Source organism: Anguilla anguilla, chromosome 1, assembly GCF_013347855.1.
Source record: "Anguilla anguilla isolate fAngAng1 chromosome 1, fAngAng1.pri, whole genome shotgun sequence".
In the NCBI taxonomy this organism is placed as follows: Eukaryota; Metazoa; Chordata; class Actinopteri; order Anguilliformes; family Anguillidae; genus Anguilla; species Anguilla anguilla.
Genome location: NC_049201.1, coordinates 31,953,673 through 31,977,083, shown reverse-complemented (window position 1 = coordinate 31,977,083; position 23,411 = coordinate 31,953,673). Strand labels below are relative to the sequence as shown.

General features: G+C 38.2%; 1 protein-coding gene across 4 annotated transcripts in view; it reads right to left on the bottom strand.

Moving 5' to 3' along the window:
* Window positions 1-893: 893 nt before the first annotated feature.
* vsnl1b (visinin-like 1b) overlaps window positions 894-23,411 on the bottom strand; it is a 34,872-nt gene continuing 12,354 nt past the window's right edge. For all 4 annotated transcript variants that reach the window (XM_035430378.1, XM_035430389.1, XM_035430380.1 and 1 more), the window contains 3 exons: window positions 11,628-11,794; window positions 4,602-4,817; window positions 894-3,170 (listed from right to left, as the gene is read on the bottom strand). In XM_035430378.1, the coding sequence (XP_035286269.1) occupies window positions 2,973-3,170; window positions 4,602-4,817; window positions 11,628-11,789 (576 nt within the window). In that variant the 5' untranslated portion in view covers window positions 11,790-11,794 and the 3' untranslated portion in view covers window positions 894-2,972. The remainder of the gene's footprint in view (window positions 3,171-4,601; window positions 4,818-11,627; window positions 11,795-23,411) is intronic.

Sequence of the window (23,411 nt, the reverse complement as noted above, 5' to 3'; positions counted from 1 at the left end):
GGGTGTTGGTCACCTCATCAGGTGCCATGTTAGGATTGTTAAAACTCACACATTTTAATTATCTATCCTTGCTATTCTATTATTAATAGAGGTATAATCCCTACAACAGCGGTGTCAAACTGAATCCCAAGGGGGCCGCATTTTCTGCAGGTTTTTGTGTTTTCTTTTCAATCAGCTGAAAATTAAGGCCTTGAGAACAAGGTACATAGATTCCTTAGCCAAGACTTAAATGAAACAGAACGAAAAACCGGCAGACACTCCAGCCCTCCAGGACTGGAGTTTGACACCTGTGCCCTACAGCATTTTGACATCTGTTTCCATCTCAGACGGCTGTTTTTGTTAGTGCTGCTCTATTGACATCTCTGCCCTGTGGTCTAACAATAAGTTGTAAGATAAAATGAATTGCAAAATAGTAGGCTTTTATTTATATTTTATCGTCTTGTATTTATGTCTTGCTGCAAAACCAATTGCCCTCCGGGGACAAATAAAGTTTAAAGTTGAAGTTGAAGTAAATTAAATGAATTTGTATGTGGTGATAAAATAGACATCATTATATATATTTTTATATATATATTTTTTTTTTACTGTCACCAGTGTTCTTGTTTGTGCATCCATGTTTCATTTCTTCCACAACATTAATATTATTTTGGACAGATGACATCCTCATAATTTGTGTCTGCGATGCCATGGTTAACATTGACATTGTAAGCCAGAGAGAATCTGCCAAATATTAAGTTAAAAAGTGGTAACCTTTTGGCATTTGCAATATATCTGATTCTGTATACATGTACTTCATGACACATCCAAATATTTCTCTTTACTTTATTCTCCCCATCATACACACTTTCTCTCATTTCAAGATTGATGACAGACACTATTCAGTAAAAAATGAACACCTTCAGAAAACAGCCCATAGGTGTTTTATTAGGTCAAACAACAACACAAGGAGTGTGGTCAAGGTCACCAAGGAGCACAATACATGCTACAAATATTTTTTTTAAGAATCCATATAGCAAATTTTGATTTGTATTTGGTATGATAGAATACACATTGAATATTCAATACAAACATTCACAGGGGAAAGATATTAATCTGAACTACTGATTGTACATGGGGACTATTCTGAACAATGATACAGTCAAAATCAATGCACACTCCCAACTGTGGAGATACTTTACCATTTCACTTAGACCTGACTCATGTTCTTTAAATGGTGGGGGACCCAAGGCCAGTTAAATATTAATTTAAAAGGAAACGGTTTTCATACATTAAGTTCCTAGAACTGTCCAATTTGACAGATTTTTCTTCTCTCCTGTGAGAGAAACTGTACCTTGATGTTCACTGCGTTCCTGTGTTCACTGCATTTAAATTTGAGGATGTGAGAGGGGAATACAAAAGGTTTTACAAACAGTTAAGGGCAGAGCACACTTTAGGTAAAACTGTCTATCAAATAGGTTGCTTAATGACATTTCCTCACAGTATTTTAATGTGGAACTGCAACCTGACAATGTTCAACAAAATGTGTCGAAAAGTGATTTCAAACTGACTGATGGAGAGAGACTAATCAACATCTTATACAATGCTTGACTGTCCTCCTTTTCCTTTACCATGTAAACGATGTGACTTAACAGAGAATAATGTCTTAATAGTACCTAACCCTGGTATATTATAACTTATGGACTTGGAAAATGGCATGGTATATTATAAAGTATATTCTTATTTTTTGCCAATGATATGAGGTCCAAGTAGTTAATATTGCATCCTAAACATTGGTGAAATACTACCATGTGACATACACTCTGTCCTTTAGACTCTCAATGCTCTTTAAAAATAAACAAATGATTGTGTTGCAAACAAAATGGCCAGCATACGCCAATCAATTCATAGCAACTATTCCCTTGTTCTCTTGAATTATTGCTCTACAAAAAGCATTTTAGTGACATTAAAGTTACAGTTTATTCTAAAAGAAAATGAATAGTATTTTTACTGGGAGAGGCATAGAGTATTTTTTTCAAATGTGCAGGTTTGTGGGTGCATTTTCCCATTAATCAAGTGGCTTACAACAAAACAAGAGTTTCTGGAGTCCTCAGTCATTGGAGCATCTGTCATTGCAGTTAATATAGAAAGCCATTTTTGGTGTCATTTGGTATATACAAATTGAGCTTACTCAGATTTATAATATACTAAAATAGGCCACACTGTCCTGATCAATGATAATAACATTGGGTTCACGAGATTTCCAACAAGGACTTAGTAGCATAGATATAGTACTATTTATAAGGAAGCATGCTCCCACATGTAGTAAATTAACAAACCACAAATATACATCCCATATGACAATACTGTTAAGGTTTGATAAGGCTTTGTTCTTATGGGATTAAAATGGCACAAAAGGAGGGGAGGTTCTTTTTTAAGGCTGAACCTACATGCATGCAAAGTACACTTCTATTCCACAGTACAAGCACATTCTGGATTAGCTCACAGATAATTGACATCTCTGCCAGCCCAGGCCTTAGAGGAATGGGTTAATAGTTTAAACTACCATTAGAATTAAATTTTTTTGCAACATTAAATCAGTCATAGCTTGTGCCAGCAAAAAATGTAGGAAAATAAATACCATGGTAACATAGCTCAAACTCAGCACAACAAGCTACATTGGAAAGGGAATTCTATGGAGTGTATACAAGACATTTCTTCACATTTTGGCAGGAATTTCTAATTATATATTTTCAAATATATATATATACAGTACATATAAATAATACTTGATTTTTTTTTTAGCAAATGACATTCTCATGCAAACAAGTGTTTCAAACACAGGAAGCAAGTCCATTGAAAGGTAGTCCCAAGCAATTATTGTCTTCGTAGTTTTTTATTTTGTTTTGTCTTTTTTCTTCTGTGGAAATAGCTGCAGACTGAATAGATCATTAAACCCCTGTGAAGTTCAGAGCTCGCAGACAGTCATTGCTTGTTCACTTCTGCATTTCACACTGGAGGAGTAATACAATGGATGGATCACTCCTCGCAGCCTCTTTGAACTCATCTAGTGTGATCTGGTCATCGTTGTTCTTGTCCATCTTGCTGAAGATCCTGTCCACGCGCTGTTCTGGGGTCAGCCCATCCTCATTCATCTTCATCATAATAACTGTGCCCACCATCTTGTAGATGGCCTTCACAAAAAAGAAGACACAAATACCTCCTCCTTCATCATTATACTAAAAGTTCATTCAACTAGCTCTTTCAGTACATATTACTTATTTATTTCTCATTTGGCCTATTTTCTAACATGGAGTATTTGTGCAATTTATTGGATTGTATTTTGTATTATGACATCAAATAGTTCATGTGTTTAGCAAGCAACCCGATTTTGGCTGAATAGCAATTTTGCATATTTTCATATCCCTGTTGATTAAGATATAATTTCACAGATACAACTGAGGAAATATTATAGACTGAATGCTTAATGCAGTTATAATGAAACAAAACTTTTGGTTATGTTGAGCGATAAAACACTATTTAAAAAGTAAAATTAGACATATTATAGAAAGCTTATTCTGTCACCTTTTGGATCTATTAATTGTCAGATCCAAGCCAAACTGTACTAAAAAGGCGACAACGCCGTAAACAACGTGCATTATTACACAGCTATTTTGGAAGGTACCCAGGCATCACAAATGAGCGTATATTTTGCAAACAAATTGTCCAAGACAATACATGACCACTCAGTCTTGAAAGAGACGTCTCTATACGTAAAACCAATTGTAAGGTTGTATATTTATTCCATATTTAGTTGCACACATTGATAGTAGAATGACATGGTATAATTTTTAATTTAAAATGCCTCTTGTTTATTTCAGTGTTCAGTGAGCAGAGTTTTTTTTACAGCTGTACTGCCATACCTTTGGCTATTGTTGGCTTTATCTTTTTGCTATGGAATACAAATTTTCAGTGGTAAAAGAATGTTTTCATGTATGCCCAGATAGACACTATTGTCCAGTGTGTCATGCGTGGGGGTTGTAGTTACAGATGAGACTGCAGGGAGTGGGTGCTTTGTAATGGTGGCGCTTAGAAACTCTGTGTTCGGCATAGTTGTCCTGAATCGTCTCCTAATAAAGCTAGAACACAGAGTTTGTGTTTTCAACTCATAATTTGGTAATCTAAGCATGCCGGCATGCAGACCACCAGACCACTTGTGCGAAGGGGTTAAGAGAATGCCGTCTTATCTAGTAGTGAAACCCATGACTACAAATTCCAGGGTATTTAGGGGGTAGCATGTGATATATTATTGTAACCACTACACCACATTCTAAGACCCTTAATAATAGCTCACTTAGTAAACGAAAAAAGCGTTTTGATGGGGGGCTGCTGGGTGGCTGATTCTGCTAAAGCACTATTGTGCTTCATGGATCATGCAAGTGCAAACTGTGGCTGGCAGCCCTACAAGCGAAAGCATAATTGGCTCTAGTATTGCCGAGGGGTGGGAGGGCTTCAGTTGACAGCCTATGATCAAGCATCACTCTGCCCTGGGCAGGATGGGGATATTTGTATTCTGCTGCAGCCAGTACCTAGATCATAATTTTGTTCTCAGTCATATTCTGTACCTCAATGATTTCCAGCATCTCCACTCGTGTGATTTTGCCATCGCCATCCAGGTCATACATGTTGAAGGCCCAGTTCAGCTTCTGCTCAAAGCTTCCACGGGATGTGATGGACAGTGCGCAGATGAACTCCCTGAAGTCAATGGTGCCATCACTGTTTTTGTCAAAGGTTCTGAAGGCGTGTTGGGCAAACTTTGATGCATCACCATATGGGAAAAACTGAAACAAGAAAATACATGTTACCAAGCTGAAAAATACTTGCTGAACCATGGGAAAAGAAACAAATTTTATGTTAAAACAATTCAGTTTTTCAAGGGAAATAATGAAGCTATTCTCTTAAGAATTAGTTTCAGAAATGTGATTGATGTTGAAAGCATATGAAATTCCATGCTTAGGTCCATATTCACTAAGGATTTGCAGGGTTTTTATAGACGCTACTGAGACCAATAGTGTTTTTCCATATTTACTAAGGAGACACGCCAGAGGTTTGCGCTGTGAAAACAAACAACATTCCTAAAATTTACATATGTATTTTCGGGCATTCTGATGTAAGACCACAAAAATATGGAAGGAGAGATTGGAGATTTGTGCATATCATCTGCTAGAGCTGATTTATCATCATGGCTGGTGGCCACTGTGGTAAAGGTAATTGCGTCTGTTTTTTAACGTCTGTGAAAAGAGGGTGTAAACTTCTCTCTGGCGCAAGATCAGCATGGCCATTTGTAACAGGAGACATTGTCAGCATTTTATAGTAGGGGAGAGTCGCCATAAATGTAACACTTTTTGGATTTTGCTCTTTCATTGAGAAAAAATTTAGCCTAGTGTGAAATTTTACTTTAAACAGCTTTGACATGTCAGTAGTCATTATCTGTTACAACTGCATTCATATCTTAATCGAGTTGGATACAATTAAAACCAAGGTACACGCAGTCTAATGTTACATTCACATCACATAGTCCGTATGATTGTATCAGAGGTGTGGAATAATTGTAACAATAAATGAAAATGCCATATAATGTGCGGACACAGTTTATTTCCTGCACATACTAAGGTTAATCAAGGTAACACATTTACAATAGTAGCGTAAGACCAGCCACATTTGGCGCACAAGCAACTTTGTAACTTACCGTGAGAGTTGTGGTAACGTCCAAATAGATTAGGAAAGCTGTTTGCTTCGTAACATCCAGGTAAGCTTCTACAAAGCAAATAGCTGACCATACAGACCAGTCTGATTTGCGCTTATTTTAAATGCCTGTGACCAGGTAGCTGTTCTTTTTCCATTTATCACTTGCAGCATGCAGAAGGTGAAGCTATGTCAACATAGCAAGCAATTTACCAGAACATATTGTATTCTGTAAACACACAACAGCAAAAATGCACATTGTTTGTTATAGAGGAGGAATAAGTGTTACATTTATAGAGACATGGACATCACCTTTTTTGGGTCACCTAGCATCCAATTCCTGCTAGAATAAACTCCAAAATCATACTAACTTTTCAAGGACAGATAACTTTTTTAAATGATGTATGATTTGATTTACTGCAAATAAAAATAAAGCCTTATACCCAAAAATTACTTCCATAGCCACGGGAAGTAGGGGTGCTGGGTGGGATGTGGGAGTGAAAAAACACATTGCATATTGCATATTTCAGATAAATAAATTTATTTATTTTAAACTGCAGTACAACTGACAAATCTTTTTTTTATTTTTATTATTATCGCGAGCGGCAAGCATGACTGGTCATTGGCTATGGCTAGTATCAAGGTGAAGGAACTCTCGCAAAAAACTCGCACAAGCTTGCTGCTGTTACAGTGGACCTGTGCTAAGCTTCTGTAATTCATCCATGGTGCTACCTTCAATAATACATCCATGGGTGCTACGCACGGTGTTTAGCTAACATTAGTTACTCTTATACATGATGGCAAAATGCCAAAATCCATGGAACATTTATGGGGGGGGTGGGGGGGGGGGGGGTGTCGGTTGAGTCGACAGCGCAGCACCCCCTACTCAAAACATGCTCCCGCGGCTATGATTACTTCCAGAACATATTTTTACTTGGGTCACTCAAAAACAGTTTTTTGGAAGCATTTCCTACAAAGGCTATCACATTGCTCGTTTGTTTATGTCGCATTTGTTTTGGAGGCTGAATTGTACATGGACAAACCTAAAATGGCTACGGTAGCCGCACATTAAGTTATTGACCATGTTACATTCATCATGTATTACATTTATGACGACTCTCCCCTATGTTTGCATAAAGAGAGAATATTTTTACATATTTTTAAAACACATGACTCCTTCATATTTAGAAACAGTTGGCTGTTAGAGAAATTGTGAGATGATGACACTGGAGATGGTTTGCTATTCAGTACGGAATTAAACAACTTGAAATATTACAACTATGTTCTGAAGTTTTTTTTACTAATGAGACGTGTAAACATTTAAAGGTGACAGTGCCTATCCATTGCATCCTTGAATCCTGACACCTGTCCAAAATCTGACTTCACCAGAGGTGCAGCAGTACAACAATGTTGTTTTCCTGGCATGTGCTTAAATATCAGTGGTGCATTTAAATGAACTCGCTGCAGCTGTGTTCATTTACACAATCAGTCTCAGTACAACCCCATATATATTGATAATATGAGATGATGCAGAATTTTGCAACATTGACAGTAATGTGTGACATGCTTAGTAAATATGGCCCTTTGTCTCATATTCATCTTTTGATCTAAAATCCTAAAGTATATACCAAAAATAGCTGATTTCACTCTACCATTCCCATACTTTTTGAGGACAAAGTATGTGGTTTATATGTCACCACATAAAATAGGGATTGGTGATTTTTCAACATTGCTTTAATTTAGTTTTTGAGAATTTTTGTCAACAGAAGCACTTGTTGAAATATCCATTTTGAAATAGACAGTCATGCATGCACGAGTCTCCTCCTTTTCAGATGCTTTCACTGGTAGAACTCCTTGAATTAGTGATTTTTTGAAAGTCATGTGCTAAGACAATTTCACTAAGTGACATGATTTTACTCAGAATTCCCAGTGGGAAAAAAGCAAGCACATTTAAATAGAAATAAACAAAATTCACAGACAATATGTCTTTTCCATGTGATTATGCCCCCTTGGCAGAATATTTAGAGAAATAATTACATCTAATCTTTAAATCACACAAAAATGAGTCAAGCACTGCATATTGCATGGAACTACAGTAAGATTCTTTCCGTTTATTATGTACTGTGTTAAGCGTGACAGAATGCTCAAGTAGGGTTCCAAATAAGAAGATTAGTAAACAATCAATAGCTATAGGCTGTAGCTATTTGCTCTCAGCATGGGAAAGTATTTGCAATTCTTTGAAAAAAAAATGCATTTAAAAAATAAATTTGGCACCCAACACGGGACCTCAAGTATCAAAATCAAATAGTTCTAGGAATATCCAATAATCTACAACAACAGCTGTGTTCATGCACAAACCAACTCACGTGAGTATAGACATCCATGGTTCTCCTCTGAAACACATGGTGTCACACTATAGACTACAGTTAAGCTTGCATAGAGTTGAGTTGGAGGAAAACATATGCAGCATGACATGCAGTCTATGGGTACCCTGATTGACCAGTGAGGGTCACTAGACAGTATTGAAATGCAGCCCGCTAACCCGTGGTTATCAACCTCGATCCTGGGGACACCCTTTGTGTTGTAGTCTGTATTTCCCGGTCACTTGTCTCCCCAGTACTGTCTCTGTGTCTGTGTTCCCTGAGCTGCTTCACTCCCCTGTACTTGTGTGATTTCACTGTTCGGGTGGTTCCGGGTTTTCGTGGTTTCCCCCCTTCTTTCCAGTCTCGTTTTACTTTCTTCCTGCTGATTTCTAGTTTTACTAATTTCTACTAATCCCTACTAACTTATAGATTGTAAAGTACTAACCTCACTAATATACTAACATGTGAATATTACTAATGGACTAACACACACTAGTTTTGGGTTTTTGATAGTTTAGATCACTATACTAATACATTAACCAGTCTCCCCTTTTCCATGCTGCGCTGTAGCTCCGCCCCTTTTCTTTCTAGCCTGCTCTAACGCTGAGTTCTGCAATTGCCTGCACCTGTCTCTTGCTCTGACTGCACCTCTCTCTCTCTGCACGTGTTTTACCTGCTTCACCCAGGCCGTCTATTATCATTGTTGTCTATGTGATTCCAGTCCGCGTTTTGTCAGTCCCCTGTCATTGAATTAGTTTTCCTAATGTTCTTCACCTGGATGTTGTTTGTTACTCCTCCCTCACTCACTTACCCCTCCTTGATTGTTATCTTCCCCAGTGTATAAATGTCAGTCTTTTCCACCTGTTCAGTGTCAGAACGTTGATCATATTCATTGTGCCGATTATTTGTAAGCCTTTGTCTATTGAGATTCCTGCGACACCCCTTTGCCCGACTTCGAGTTTGCCTGCCCCTTTTGGTTTTGTTTGCTTCTGGTTCGACCTTCGCTTTTCTTTGACTTCTCTTTTGCCTGCCCCTTTGTACCTTCGCTATTTCTGATCTCCTGGTTTTTGACTTTTTGCCTGTCTTTTTACTATTCTTTTGGAAACTCGATTCGGCACCGTCCTCTCTCTGACTACCTGGCTTCGAACCTCGGACTGATTAAAGACGACGTTTTCTTGGATTTCCCTGGTCTGCGTGTGGGTCCTTACTCAGAACATAACACTTTGTATGCTGGATTTCTTTCCAACCACAATCCCTATCCTAGAATTTTAACAAGCTGTTACATTCTCTTAAATAGGTGCTTTTCATGATATGAGGGATCATTTACCCTCTAAAGCCACATTATGTCAATAATACGTGCCATGAAGAATAAAAGTTGCATGTTGTCATTGTGCTTATTGCGCTTTATTTGCAAACAATTGAATTTTGCATCCATTGTTTAACCCGCTTATTCCTGGCCAGGGTCATGGGGGGTACTGGAGCCTATCCCAGCATTCACTGGGCGAGAGGCAAGAATACCCTGGACAGGTTGTCAATCCATCGCAGGGTATACACAACATTTACTCACACACTCATACCTTGCGGCAATCTAGTCTCTGCAGTTAACCTAACCTGCGTGTCTTTGGACTGTAGGAAGAAACTGAAGTGCCCAGAGGAGACCCACGCAGACACAGAATGAATATGCCAACTCCACACAGAAAGGCCTTGGCCAGGGGCCATGTATCCACACTTTCATCAATTTAGAGCCTATTGATTCAGCACAATGCCAACATGGGACTTTTATTCTCCATGGTATGCAAAGCTATTTCTGACATAATGTGACTTAAGAGGGTAAATAATCTCTCTAAACATGAAAAGTACATGAAAAGAGTTCAGAAAAATTAAAAGCTTGTTAAAAGTCTGTGGTTGGAACAAAAACCACTGCCGTAACCCATTGAACTCTCCCATACTCTGAGTGACACAATCACCGATTGTGCAGTCTTTATAATTCTAACAACCTAAATAAACACCAGGGAAAGTGTTTCGCTAGAGTTACAAAGCATACTGCATGGGTGGTTATTTCATTTATAAAACCAGTGACTTAATTAACTTTGTGAATCCTCCTCCTATGAAGCAATCACTAAATATGACCCCAATAACAGGCCTCTATATTATTTAGCATAAGAAGACTTAGTTTTAATAATTTTCCCCAGGTACCATCACAATAGCATGCATAAAAAATGTTAAAAAGTAGGTCAGTTATTCAATTGTAATGGACACCTGAATAGAGTATCTTTTGGTTGCGACAACTATGGCTCCATACACAAAAACTTTTTTATTTGGTTTCATTCTTTATTTGCTTTTGATTTGACTTCTTTTTCTTTTTAAAATTTGAGAGTGCAGGAAATCCCCAGCTCTCTGAACATGCACCTGCCAGCCAGCTGCTTTTTTTCACACCGCAGGTGCAAACCGTGCATGTGCAGAGCAGGGGCGGAGGAGACTCATTCATGCACAGAGAACTAGCCTAACAACACTATATCCCTACCAACTGTATCTCTCCCGTATCCCTGTACAACGCAAAGCCATGTGCCACCCCTGTGGGTTTGCCAGCCAGTTGGCACTGGCTCAGGTTGGATTTGATCTGAGACCATGGTGCTCACTCAAGCAGCGCTTGTGTTCCATGATGTTTCAGAGGCACAGAAACAGTTTCAATGCACAACATCTTCAAACAGAACTTGTTATGTGACTTAAATCAAAACATTTAACCCCTTTGTGCAGATGCATAATCTGATCAATCCTCACCATTAAGCAAGTGTCCTATTTAAGGCTTTATACCTCCAAATGTGAGCATTACAGAGACTTGCCAAATGGCTTAAATGAAGCAAGACGGTTGTACCATTTACAACATAATACAGTTCTTAGAATTGACTATATTCATAATTTAAGAAGAAATAAAGTGCCAAAAATGGCAAAAAATTAAGTTTTTCTCCATTCAGTTTGAAATGAAATACTGAGATCACACACACACACATATACATATATATATATATATATATATATATATATATATATAGGCAAAACTATACATCTATACATGTTCTGGATAATAAACTCTAAAATATCTTAATTGTGCATGGCTCGTCTAAATCATAACATAATAACATTTCACTATTTATACAATACACTTTTGCATCGTTTTCTAGTGTGAATGACTACCTTTCATCGGTATATGGAGTCTCATATATCTAGGGGTCTAAAAACCTATCCAAACTTCTCCAAAAATTAATAAAATGCTTTTTGTCCATTATTTTGTCCTTTATGACGGTTTAAAATTAAACATTGATATCACATAGAAAAATAATGCAAAGATTATTTAACATTTATCTAAAGATCTGAAACCATTCAGTGTGACAAATAAGCAATAACAGGAAATCAGGAAAGGGGCAAATACTTTTTCACGGCACTGTAACTGGTCAGAATCAGTCATTGAAAACACCTGGTAGCCTTGGCCACCATGGGGGTTCATGAAGCCTTGCTCACCCCTCCAGCTTAAGACACGCCCACCTTGACATAGAGTTGCTGGAACTCATCCAGGTTGAGTCTGCCACTGGGGCAGTCCTTCAGGAAGCCCTTGTACCACTGCTTCAGCTCATGCTCATTGAACTCAGTGTTCTTCACCAGGTCCTCCATGACCTCAGGGGTCAGCTTGCTGTTCTGTTTCCCCATGATCTCTGCAAGGAAGCAAACAGGGAAACCATGTTTAACTTCCATTTAAACCAGCATGAATTAGCATTAGCATGAATTTTTCTGTTTACCTTATTTGCATGTGTGTTGCACTACTCAAAGCCAAAACAACTGTAGTGTTGGGAGACATGTTTTATGAACCTAGTAAGGAATGGATCTATGTCACATTCTGCTACCTGTATCATCGGACACGCTACATTTTTAATTCAGTCATTTCACATAATTAATTAAAATTCAACTCATTAATTGAAAAATGTCCATAATATATTGTGTGGATCTTTCAATTATTTGAATGCCAGTTCATTTTTTGAATTGTCTGACTGAAAATACAATTGATTTCATCCCTGAAAGATACTATTATTGATTAAAATGTGAAAATGTTGCCCAATTTCAGGTTTCATGAATCCTTACTTTCAACTACTAATATAAGCTTTGTGTTATAAGATACAATGGCTGTGGGAAATGGAAGTCTCTGGAGCTCTGGCTTGGTTGCAGTGGTGATGACACAGGTTTACAAGAGTTCAGGCAACAGGCAGTCTTGTATTTCAGGGCTAAATAGACTAAGGAGTACCATTAATTTAGAATTTGCAAAGGATAACAGGTACTTTCAGGGTTTGGGGACATTAGGCTAGATTCAATAAACATTTGTTTTTAAAGAATAAATTTATTTTATTTTCTTTTTACTTAGACCAATTTTTCTGAACAAATTCCATCATGCTGATCGGCATTAAGAAAAACTTTTTCTCAGCTTTGTTTGTGGAGCTTTGATAACCCGAAGAATCACTTCACTCTGCTTTGCAATGCAGTCTAATGGGGCCATGCAAATGAGCTTTGAAATTCCTTCTAAATATGGTTTTCCACCAAATAAAAGCTTGATTAGTATATACAAATGTGTTTACTAGACAGCTGCGAATGTTGGGAGCCAATTTACATGTCTGAAGAGCTGATTCTTTTCTTTTGGAAATGACCAAAAGAAAATAGTTAGAAACAATCCTATGATTTTGATAATAAAAATGGTAGCCTAATAATATGAAAGACCATTTCCGCCACAGAAAAATTGGCTTAACTACAACTTTATTTTTCACAATTGTGAGATTATTTCTTGGAATTCTGAGTTTATTTCTTACAATTCTGATGTGGATGGAAGTAAACAAATGCAGTGTATCGCTCTTCTGCTTTCACATACTGTAACTTAAACTGCAAAATGGTCCCATCAACACAAATATGCTCCTAGCTCCAGTACTTGTGGCAGCTGGACATGCCCAAACCATAACACCCCCAGAACTATGTTTCACAGATGGTGGGCTGCTTTGGATCATGAGCAATTCCTATTGGACTCCACACTTGCCATCACACTGATGCAAGTTATTTTTGGTCTCATATGTCCACAAGACCCATTTCCAGAACTCTGCAGGCTCTTCTAGGTACTTTTTAGCAAACTGTTTTTGCAGCTAACTAGTGGTTCGCATTAGGGATGTGAACAACACACATTTCTGACCATCAAATAATTGCTGTCTGAAATCAACTAATTGTTTTTTTAATGTTTGATGCACGATACTTCTAATAAAAACATGCCATTACTTGAATTAGCATGGACCACAAGATTAAAACGTTTAAAAAATAAAAAATGATTTCATGCTGCTTTGGTCACTGCACAGGTTAACACATGACCCAATCTTCAATGGAGTGCCAAGTTATAGTTACACAAGACTCAGTGTAGTTAGTGCTGTCCACACATAGATGGTTATCACAACATTGTTGAACTTGGAATGGCATGAACAGAGGCGCCTGTTTCACTACATTCAAGTCGAGCTCTGATGGTTTTTCACACAACAGTACATGGCATGGGAGTACATTCAGGCTCAACAAATGCCAGTAGGTTCCAAACCCCTTTGTGCCTTTTATCATGCTTACGGGGAGCATGTATTTTGTTACCACTTTCGCAGTTAAATCTGTTGTGGTTTCAGCTGTACAGCTGTCTCACTGATAGGGTCTCACTACAAGGTTGGGTGCCTGTTTGCTGTGATCCCTTGGTCTTGGATATTTGATATCATAGATGTGGACATGTGGTATGTAAATTTGGCAGCTCATATTTTGCACAAAACAGTGTTTTCATTGAGCCTTTCAAAATCATTCTGGTAAGCATCATTAAAGTGAATGACAACAATCCCTGCCCACCCGCTCTATTATGCATTTAGAGCAGTAGCCTAGGTAACACTGATGATCTTTTATTTTGAACGGTTTGAGAATAAAAAAAAGATTTTCGATTATTTAACATTCGACATGCGTGCTCGCAACTGACAATCCACAAATTCACATCCCAGGTTTGCATCTTGCTGTGCAGCCTGTGTAGTTCTAGTCATTAAGTCTTATGTGGACAGTAGTCACTGACACTTCCATGCCTGCCTTTGGTCATCTTTGGTCATCAACTGTAGAGGTCTTCCTTGGCTTACCAGGCCCTTTGAAATTACTGAGCTCACCAGTGGTCTCTTTCTTCTTAATGATGTTCCAAACAGCTGATTTTGATAAGCCTGTGGTTTGGCCTCTGTATTTTTTCTTAATTCTCAGCCTCATGATGGCTTCCTTTACTTTCTTTTTCACAGCTCCTTATGTTGAGAGATGCCAATAACAAACTCCAAAGGAAATCAAAAGCCTAGAATCAAGACTAGATACTAAACACTCTCTTATACCTGCATTAAGGAAGCAACTGAATACACCTGACAAATTAGAAACACCTGTGAAGCCATTTGTCCCAAACATTATGGTGCTGTGAAATGGGGGGGGGCTTTGTATAAAAAGTGCTATAATTTCTACATACAGTTGAGGCTAATGGTTGACATACACCTAGGCTAAAGATATTCAAACTCAGTTTTTCACAACTCCACACATTTTATGTTACCATACATTTCTTTTGGCAAACCAATTAGGGCATCTACTTTGTTCACATCAGAGGTAATTTTAAAATGATCTTTTTAAACAGTCTGGAAGATTCCAGAAATTGATGTAATGACATTTTAGAAGCTTCTGATTGGCATAATTGTCATAATTAGGAGTTAATTGCAAGTTAATTGGCACCTGTGGCTGTATCTAAACAGCCTGCTGTATCTTTTTTTTTTTTTTTTTTTACAGTTTTTTACATGGTAATTAAGAAGAAGCCCCAAGTATTACATACCAGTTTTATGAGAGAAGTCTCTTGGCAACCCAAATCTACCAAAACATTCCACTTCTAAGCATTAGATGTATCACTACAAGGAAAACACCCTGCAATGTAAGTCCAGGGTGTATGTAGTACCCACACCAAATATCAAGTCAATTGAACTTGCCATTGCTTTACAATGTAGCATTATGTACATGAAGAGCCTGGCACCTGAGCCTTGCACCAGAAAGGACACTAGACCTAAAAATATTGATAGTAATACGTCTTTATTCCAAATAAATAAATAAATAAATAATATATAAAACTAATGCCCAATAACTATATACCATAAATAAAAATAAATAAATAAAAAAAGTCTTGTTTTTGAACAATAGTAAACTACAAAGAAAACAAAGATATTACTTTATTATTACTATGTTATTTTAACTGCTGTTGGAGTTACGGGGAAGGGGAGGGGGGGGCGGGGGAGGAGATGGCAATGCTGAGGGGATTGGAGGCGGGGCAGTGCATTGATGTGCTGATAGCAGTTCCCTGAGAAAAAAAGGAATCAGACACATATTCCAATCCATTGCTCAGCTTAGCAGAGAATGCACATTTCAGAGCACCTCAGAGACAGATAGAATAATAATACATATTTCAAATAATAAATACGACATTGAAAAAAAACGAAACAGAAAACGAAATATCAACTCACCATCCCTGCTACCTGCGTGCTGCACGCAGAGTACCGTATTATTTATTTAGACATTGGCAGACTACAGCATAACATAGCATAACATAACGTAACGTAAGACGAGAACAGGCCATTCAGCCCAACACTGCTCGTCTATTCCTACCACTAAACTGTACTTAATGCTTAGTTTACCTTAAAGCTAGATAGTATCTAACACTGTATTAAGCCGGGCCTTGAATACCCTCAGTTTTTCTGCCTCCACTACATATCCAGGCAAGCTATTCCACACATTGACCACTCTCTGTGTGAAAAAACTTTTCCTAATGTCTGTGTGAAATTTACCCTTTTCCAGTTTCCATTTATGCCCCCTCGTTCTGTTAACCAAACTCAACTTGAATAATTTCCTGTAGTTCACTTAATCCCTTTAATAAATTTAAAAGCCTCAATCAAATCTCCCCTAAGTCTCCTTTTACTAAGCTTGAAAAGTCCAAGCATCTCAAGCCTTTCCTCATAACACTTATCTTTTATACCTGGAATCAATCTGGTTACCCGTCTTTGGACCTTTTCCAGCGCCTCTAGATCTTTCTTGTAGTACGATCCCCAGAACTTCACACAATACTCTGTGTGGTCTGACAAGAGTATTGTATAGGGTGAGTATGATCTCCTTAGATTTATACTCAATACTCTTGGCTATGTATCCCAGCATCCTGTTGGTTTTTTTTTTTTTTTTCTTTACTGCTACAGCACATTGACCAGACCCTGATAAGCTTTGATCAACTATTACTCCTGTGTCTTTTTCTACATGTGCAGATTCTAATCTTGTACCACCTATAAAGTAATCCTACCCTATGTTTTTATTCCCCACATGTAGAACTTTACATTTAGTTATATTGAATTTCATTTGGCAGGGTTCTGCCCACTTCTGGATTCTGTTTAAATCTTCTGAGATTACTTTAGTAGATTCCAAACTGTTTTTCCAAACTAGTATTCTCAAAAAGTTCACACAATAATCCAAAAAATAGTTAGTACAGTAGTCTAACAAATGTAAGATAAGTATAACTTCCTTGGATTTGTACTCAATACTTTTGGCTATATATCCCAGCATCCTGTTGGCCTTTTTATTGCCACAGCACAGTGCCTAGAATCCGAAAGGCTTTGATCAACTCCCTCTGAAATCTTTTTCAAACTGAGAACATTCCAATTTTGTTTGATTACCATAAAGTAATCCTGCCTAATGTTTTTATTTCCCACATTCAGAACTTTATATTTGGCTATATTAAATTTCATTTGCCAGGTTTCTGCCCACTTCTGGATTTTATTTAAATCTTCTTGAATTACTTTAGTAGATTCTAAACTATTAACCTCCCAGTTTTGTATCATCTGCAAATTTAACTAGTGTACTTTCAATGTCTGTGTCAAGGTCATTTATGTAAATGAGGAAGAGCAGTGGACCCAGCACCAATTCCTGTGGAACTTCACTTCCCACAATACCCTGCTCAGATAAGATCCCTCCTACTACTACCCTTTGGGTTCTATCTCGTAATCAGTTCCAAACCCACTCTGAAATGCCTCCTGTAATTCCTACTGTCCTCATTTTGATAATGAGTTTGTCATGTGGTACCTTATCAAACCTTGCCTTTTGGAAATCTAAGTATATAATATCATAAGCCCTGCTCCCATCCAGACTCTTGGCAGCTTCCTCAAAGAATGTCAAAAGGTTTGTCAGGCATGACCTTCCCTTGCAAAAACCATGTTGGCTATCCGTTAGGATGTTATTATTTTCAAGAAATAATTCTAGTTTGTCTCTAATGATAGATTCAAGTATTTTACATGTGATCCAAGTTAAACTGACAGGCCTGTAGTTTCCTGGATCAGTACGGTTTCCTTACTTATATATTGGTATTACAATACCCTGTTTCCAGTCATTCTGTATTTCTCCAGTTTCTAAAGACTGTCTAAAAATACTTGCCAGTGGTTTAAAAATGATCTCACTTAACTCCTTTAGTACCATTGGGTATATGCCATCAGGGCCTGCTGCTTTATTTGTCTTTAGTTTATGTAATTTATCTAATACTTCTATATCCCCTATCTCAGTATCTGCCAAGACATTCTGAGTATTGAATATGCCTTCCGGCCTATTAAGCCGCGTTTCCACCACAGGAACTTTACCCCGGAACTAGAAACCTTTTGAGGAACTCAGTGTGTTTCCACGGCAGGAACTAGGGTCTAAATTTAGTTCCGGGGGCTTTATTTTACCCCCAAAAAAGTTCCTGCTCGGGGGGTAGTACTTTCCAAAAGTACCGGAAACTTTGGGGTGGGGCGCAAGCGCTGAACATTTCTGATTGGTCGACTACTTGCAGTGTTATTTGTTTTATTTCAAATGCCATGTTTAAAAATCTGCAGCCGCAAACCGATTTATTTTCATAATAACTTCAAATCAAACTTGTATGTTATGCGGCGCAGTAGCCTACTTTTGGTTATAGCCTGCCAACGTCTTGGAATTATAACGTGTGCTCTTCTGTTCTTTTCTTGCTTTAGTATTCGTTTTATAAAATGCTAAGCATTCGTGCTGGGACAGCATATTACGTACCAAAACATTCAAACGGATTAATTCGGTTGCTGAATATTTTCTTCCGGATTTTCTTTGTTAGCCCGTTGTAATTGACTCAAAACGTTTGATACAGTTATGTGATATATGCGGTAGTTCTGCGTAATTCACATTGGTGATACAGTAAAAGCAAACTGGAAATCACCTTCCGCACTTTTTGTCAGGGTAAAATAACAGGTTAATTCTAGTAATCGTCCCTTTAGCTTTTTCAGACTGCCGTAATTTTACTCTGCCATTCTTCAATTCCACAAAAAGACCAGGAAGACTATGGACTAATTTATGGTGCATGGTTCGCATCTGGAGGGCACACTTCACTGCTCGGCTAGGAGTAACTTAGAAGGAAAGCAAACGGTGGCTGTACCACTGCTAATTTAAATTTTCACGCAAGTCCGAGTTTTCGTTCTATTCTTGTCATTTTGCGATTAGCCTATATGGAATTGACGATGAGAAAGTAATCAAACAGCAAATTGTTTACAACGTGTGCATGTTTTCTGCTGTTGTTGCCAGTTATATTGGAAATGTGAATGCATTCTGTCGCTTCGGATGTCAAGACATGAAAGTGAATGTTCGCATAAAAAACATAATGAATGTGTTTGAGAGGATATATAAAACAGTTACAATCTGACTATTGGCCTGTTATATCCTATTTGTTGCATAACAACGGTCCAAGTTCAACTACCAACGACAGTTTTGCTTGACAACGGTAAAATATGCCCAAACGGCTGCAAAAGAATATTTCAATTCCAGGTGATTAAATCGATAAAAATCAATAAATACAAAAGTAACCATGTATAGTCATTGTTGGTAACCCATTGTATATAAGTGGAATAAACCCCTCCGGGCTGTCCCGGTTATTAGAAAATAATGTAGGCTACTTCGGTGGTAGTATGGGGTTACAGAAGAAATCATAGGACAGATGGACCGACGACAATGTCGCTTTTTCATACGTCAGTGGGCTAATTTGCCTAATCTTCGCGGGACTTTAGATCGCGGTGGAAACGCGGACAACCATGGGCTGAAGGAACCTTTTAGTTCCTTGAAAAGTAGTTCCTGGGACTAAACTCTCAACAAAGTAGCCATTTAGGGCATCAGCAATATCCTTATTCTTATAAAGCAGTGCTCCGTCATTCTTTTTAATGCCCTTAACCTCCTCTTTCGCTTTCCTTTTCCTACTAGAAACGCTTAGGATTACTTTTAGCATCTTCTGCAATTTGCCTTTCATAGAGCCTTTTGGATACCCTTTGTTCTTTTTTAACCTTCGCACAAATACTACAATATTCAGCCTTATTACTCTCAGTACAGTCATTTTTATATATCTTAAATAGTTTATTCTTTTTCCTCAAACTCTGTATAGCTTTATTCATCCACTGTGGAGACTGCTTTTTCAACTCACTTTTCCGCACCTTTGGAATGAATGCACTTATACTTGATGCACTGTGCATCAAGTATAACCCTTTTGAATCTGCCCCACTTTTCATTCACAGTCCTGCAATCAAGAAGTTGCACCCAGTATACCTTACTTAATTCGCATCTTTTTAAAGTTGGCACGCCTAAAATTGATGGGGCCCTCTTAGTTTGCCAAAATAAATTAAACCTGATTGTGGAATGATCACTTGTCCCAAGTGGTTCCATTACCTCTACACTACAAATTCTGTCAGAGTCATTACATAACACCAGATCTAGAACTGATTTCCCTCTTGTAGGCTGTCTGGCATACTGTGCTAAAAAATTTTTATAACATCTAAAAATTCCTCCTCCCTTTTTCCTTGTCCTGTCACCAATTCCCAATTAATACTGGGGTAATTGAAGTCGCCCATGTTAATAGTCTCTCCTCCTCTGCACGCTTGTTTTATATTTTCAAAGAGCATTGTATTCACACTACTGTCTGAAGCTGGTGGTCCATAACACACTCCTATGATAAGCCCCTTCTCATGTTCCCATATGAGCTTAATCCAAATATCCTCACTAGGCATGAGCTGGTCAATTTCTGGAATTTCTTGCACATTAAGATTATCTTCTACATATAGAGCCGCACCCCCACCTCTCTTACTGGATCTATTCTTCCTAATAAGTTTATACCCTTCTATATTACATTCATCCCAATCTTCTTCCCCTAGCCATGTCTCTGTAATCTCTACTATGTCATAGCCCTTACTATTAATATCAGCCTCAATTTTCAAAAAATTGTTTTTTATACTTCTAGCATTTAAACAAAGACATTTCAGACTATTGCTTCTACACACCCTCTCCCGTTCCCTCACTCCCTGCCGTTCCAAGCCATCCTTACTAAAATTTTGCTTTAAAAAGACTTTATTAATGTTTTCACTATTATACGTAGCCTTGACAGCTTCCATCAGGGCAGTCTCATTTTACCCATTTCACTCTCTATCCTCCCTGCCCCCCAAGTCTCTAGTTTAAATAATCCTGTGCTACCCTGAGCATATGCTGGCCCAGTGCAAAGATACCCCTCCGGTTCAGGTGCAGCACATCATGTTTGTATAGCTCACTCCTGTCCCAAAAGGTATCCCATAAACCTGTGGGACAGGAGTGCCCCATAAACCTATACCCCTCTTTCCTGCAAAAGGATTGTAGCCACATGTTAAACCTCCAAATAAAGTTCTGATTCCCTTTGCCTGCACGTGGTACAGGTAGAATTTCAGAAGACTACCATGGAGGTTTTGCTCCTAATCTTCTCTGCTAATCCCACAAGTTTTTCTTGCAGGACCTCAAACCTGCCCTTACCTATGTCATTGGTCCCTACGTGGACCATGACAACTGGATCCCTTTCTTCTCTGGCCAGGAGCTTGTCCACGCGGTCAAGGAGATCTCCTACCTGGGCACCAGGCAGGCAACACACTGTGTGAGACTCCTTGTCACCGTACAGACTATGTTGTCTACCCATCTAATAATTGAGTCCCCCACTATCAATAACTCCCTTTTCCTGGAGGATGTGGCCATCTGGGTGCCCTGAGGCTCATCAGTCCCCCCACTCTCAGGGTCAAGGGCCAGGTCCAATTCCTGCAAGGAATGGAATTGGTTGGACGCCACAACCTCTGGAGATGCCACTCCTCTGTGGTGTGCAAGCCCTTTCCTGCACTTTCCTAGACCTCCCCCCTCCCGGCCTAGGCGCGCACACCAGGTCTTTAAAGGACGTACCATTTAGTTCTGGGAACTCTTCCAATTGTGAACTATCTGATGGTTCAGCCAATTGGCCCTCGAGAACACGAATCTTGCTCTCAAGATGCTCAATAAGCTGACAACAGTGACAGACGAACAGCCCAAGGAAATCGCTTTCCAGCAGAGTGATTATTCTACACCCCTCACATAGTTTTGGCCACATTTTAACCCCTAACTATCTCCCAATCTCTCCCTAAGTTAAGATAAAGTTACTTAGCGTCTTTTGTTTATATTCAATATTAGTAATTGCAGTGAGAAACTGCAGCTGTAGACACAAGAAAGTTTGTTACATTATGGTAGCTACGGAACGATGCGGACTATATTCATATTTACCGTCATTGTTTTATTATACCAGCGTGTTTTCGCGCGTTTGCAGAGAAACGCAAATACTATCAATAAAAATGGTTTAGCAATTTCTCAGCATAATGACAGATTCAAAGACTAAATGAACTCACCCGATATTGTCTTCAAATGGATCCATGCCAAAGAAAATAATTATTCATCCTCTCAAATAGCTTTTACTAAGAAACTTTCAACGTTACTGTTGTCCATTGCTTCCCGACCCAAAAATTTGGGCGTGTTTGTTGACATAGTTAAAGCACCATAGATTGCACCCGAATGGCTAAAGATACATGCCACTCAAAGTTTAGACCCTCCCCCATTGATAAAAAAAAATTAAAACGAGTCAGCTTCAGAAATTACGGAGCTCTTCATTGACGACGAATTGTAGTGATTTATGACGTCACTCTGGCCTATCTAGTGTAAAGGGAAATGCTGACTTGCTGTTTCTCTGCAGGCGCATGTGTGTGTGCTGGCTTCTGAGCGAACTGCATCAAAGACAATCAAAGACATTAGAAAAAAAATTCAAATCTGAATTATATTGGTCAAATTTGGGAGAAGAAAACATTTGAGCGTTGCCGAATACGGTATTTAGCACATCCCTTCGATGAGCACTAGCTACCCTTTAGATAGGAAAATGGCGAGCATTGTTGGGCTCAATAGACTGTTCTTGTCATTATGTTATGTTATGTTATGTTATGTTATGTTATGTTATGTTATGGAAATAGATTAAATGTATATGTTGTCATTACCTAGGTCATGGGATATTGCAGAAGTAAAATTAGCAAACTAGCATAAGCTAATATTAGCCAACTTGAGGCTTATTGATTAGAATGATGAATCAAACATGAAAGATTATGAGCCAGTTAGCAATATAATTAACAATAGTACACAATTTCAGTTTAGCACTACACATAGCTGTCTTGGCTAAGTCTCATTGCATATTATTTAGCTTGTTAGCTAAAACAACAGCAGCTAGCATATCAGCTGCCACTTTCAAAGAATATTTTTTTAATCATTTTTATTGGCTGTCTAGCTCTCTCTCACTTCTCTGTCACACATCTACCTGGAATGTAATAAAATACGGCACAAAGTGGGATATTATATTCCTAGCCAACCATGACTAGTTCAGTTGATCGATTTTGGGCAATGGGTTTGCTATAAAGTAGTTTGGCCATCTGGGCAGGGTTATTTCTAGGCTTTTGCGGTCCAAATACTTAAAAAAAAAAAAAAAGTACACATTTTCACAATCTGCTTTTCATATGAAATGTAGCATCATTAATAGTTAATTGCACTCACAATCAAAAACATTGGAACTCCCAATGTAAATAAATAAGGAATATCAGACTTTGAAGACAAAATAAATGAACAGTGTCATCTGGGGAGTGTGATTCTCAGCACCATTTAGGCAAAGTAATGGACTATTTTAGATTTTAGGCAGTTGTTTTAGCTTTGTGAGTTTGTGCCTTTGGATTAAAGAATCGTGGATGCACTTGTGTCAGAAATGTGTCTATTTAGGCATTAAACTTGCATTACGTCATTCAGACCTAATTTATGTTTTTTGTGAAGTAGCTTCAATGTAGTTTTAGTTTAGTTGCCTACTGTTCTCTTACTGGCAACTGTGCTGTAGCTTAACTACTACCACTACCG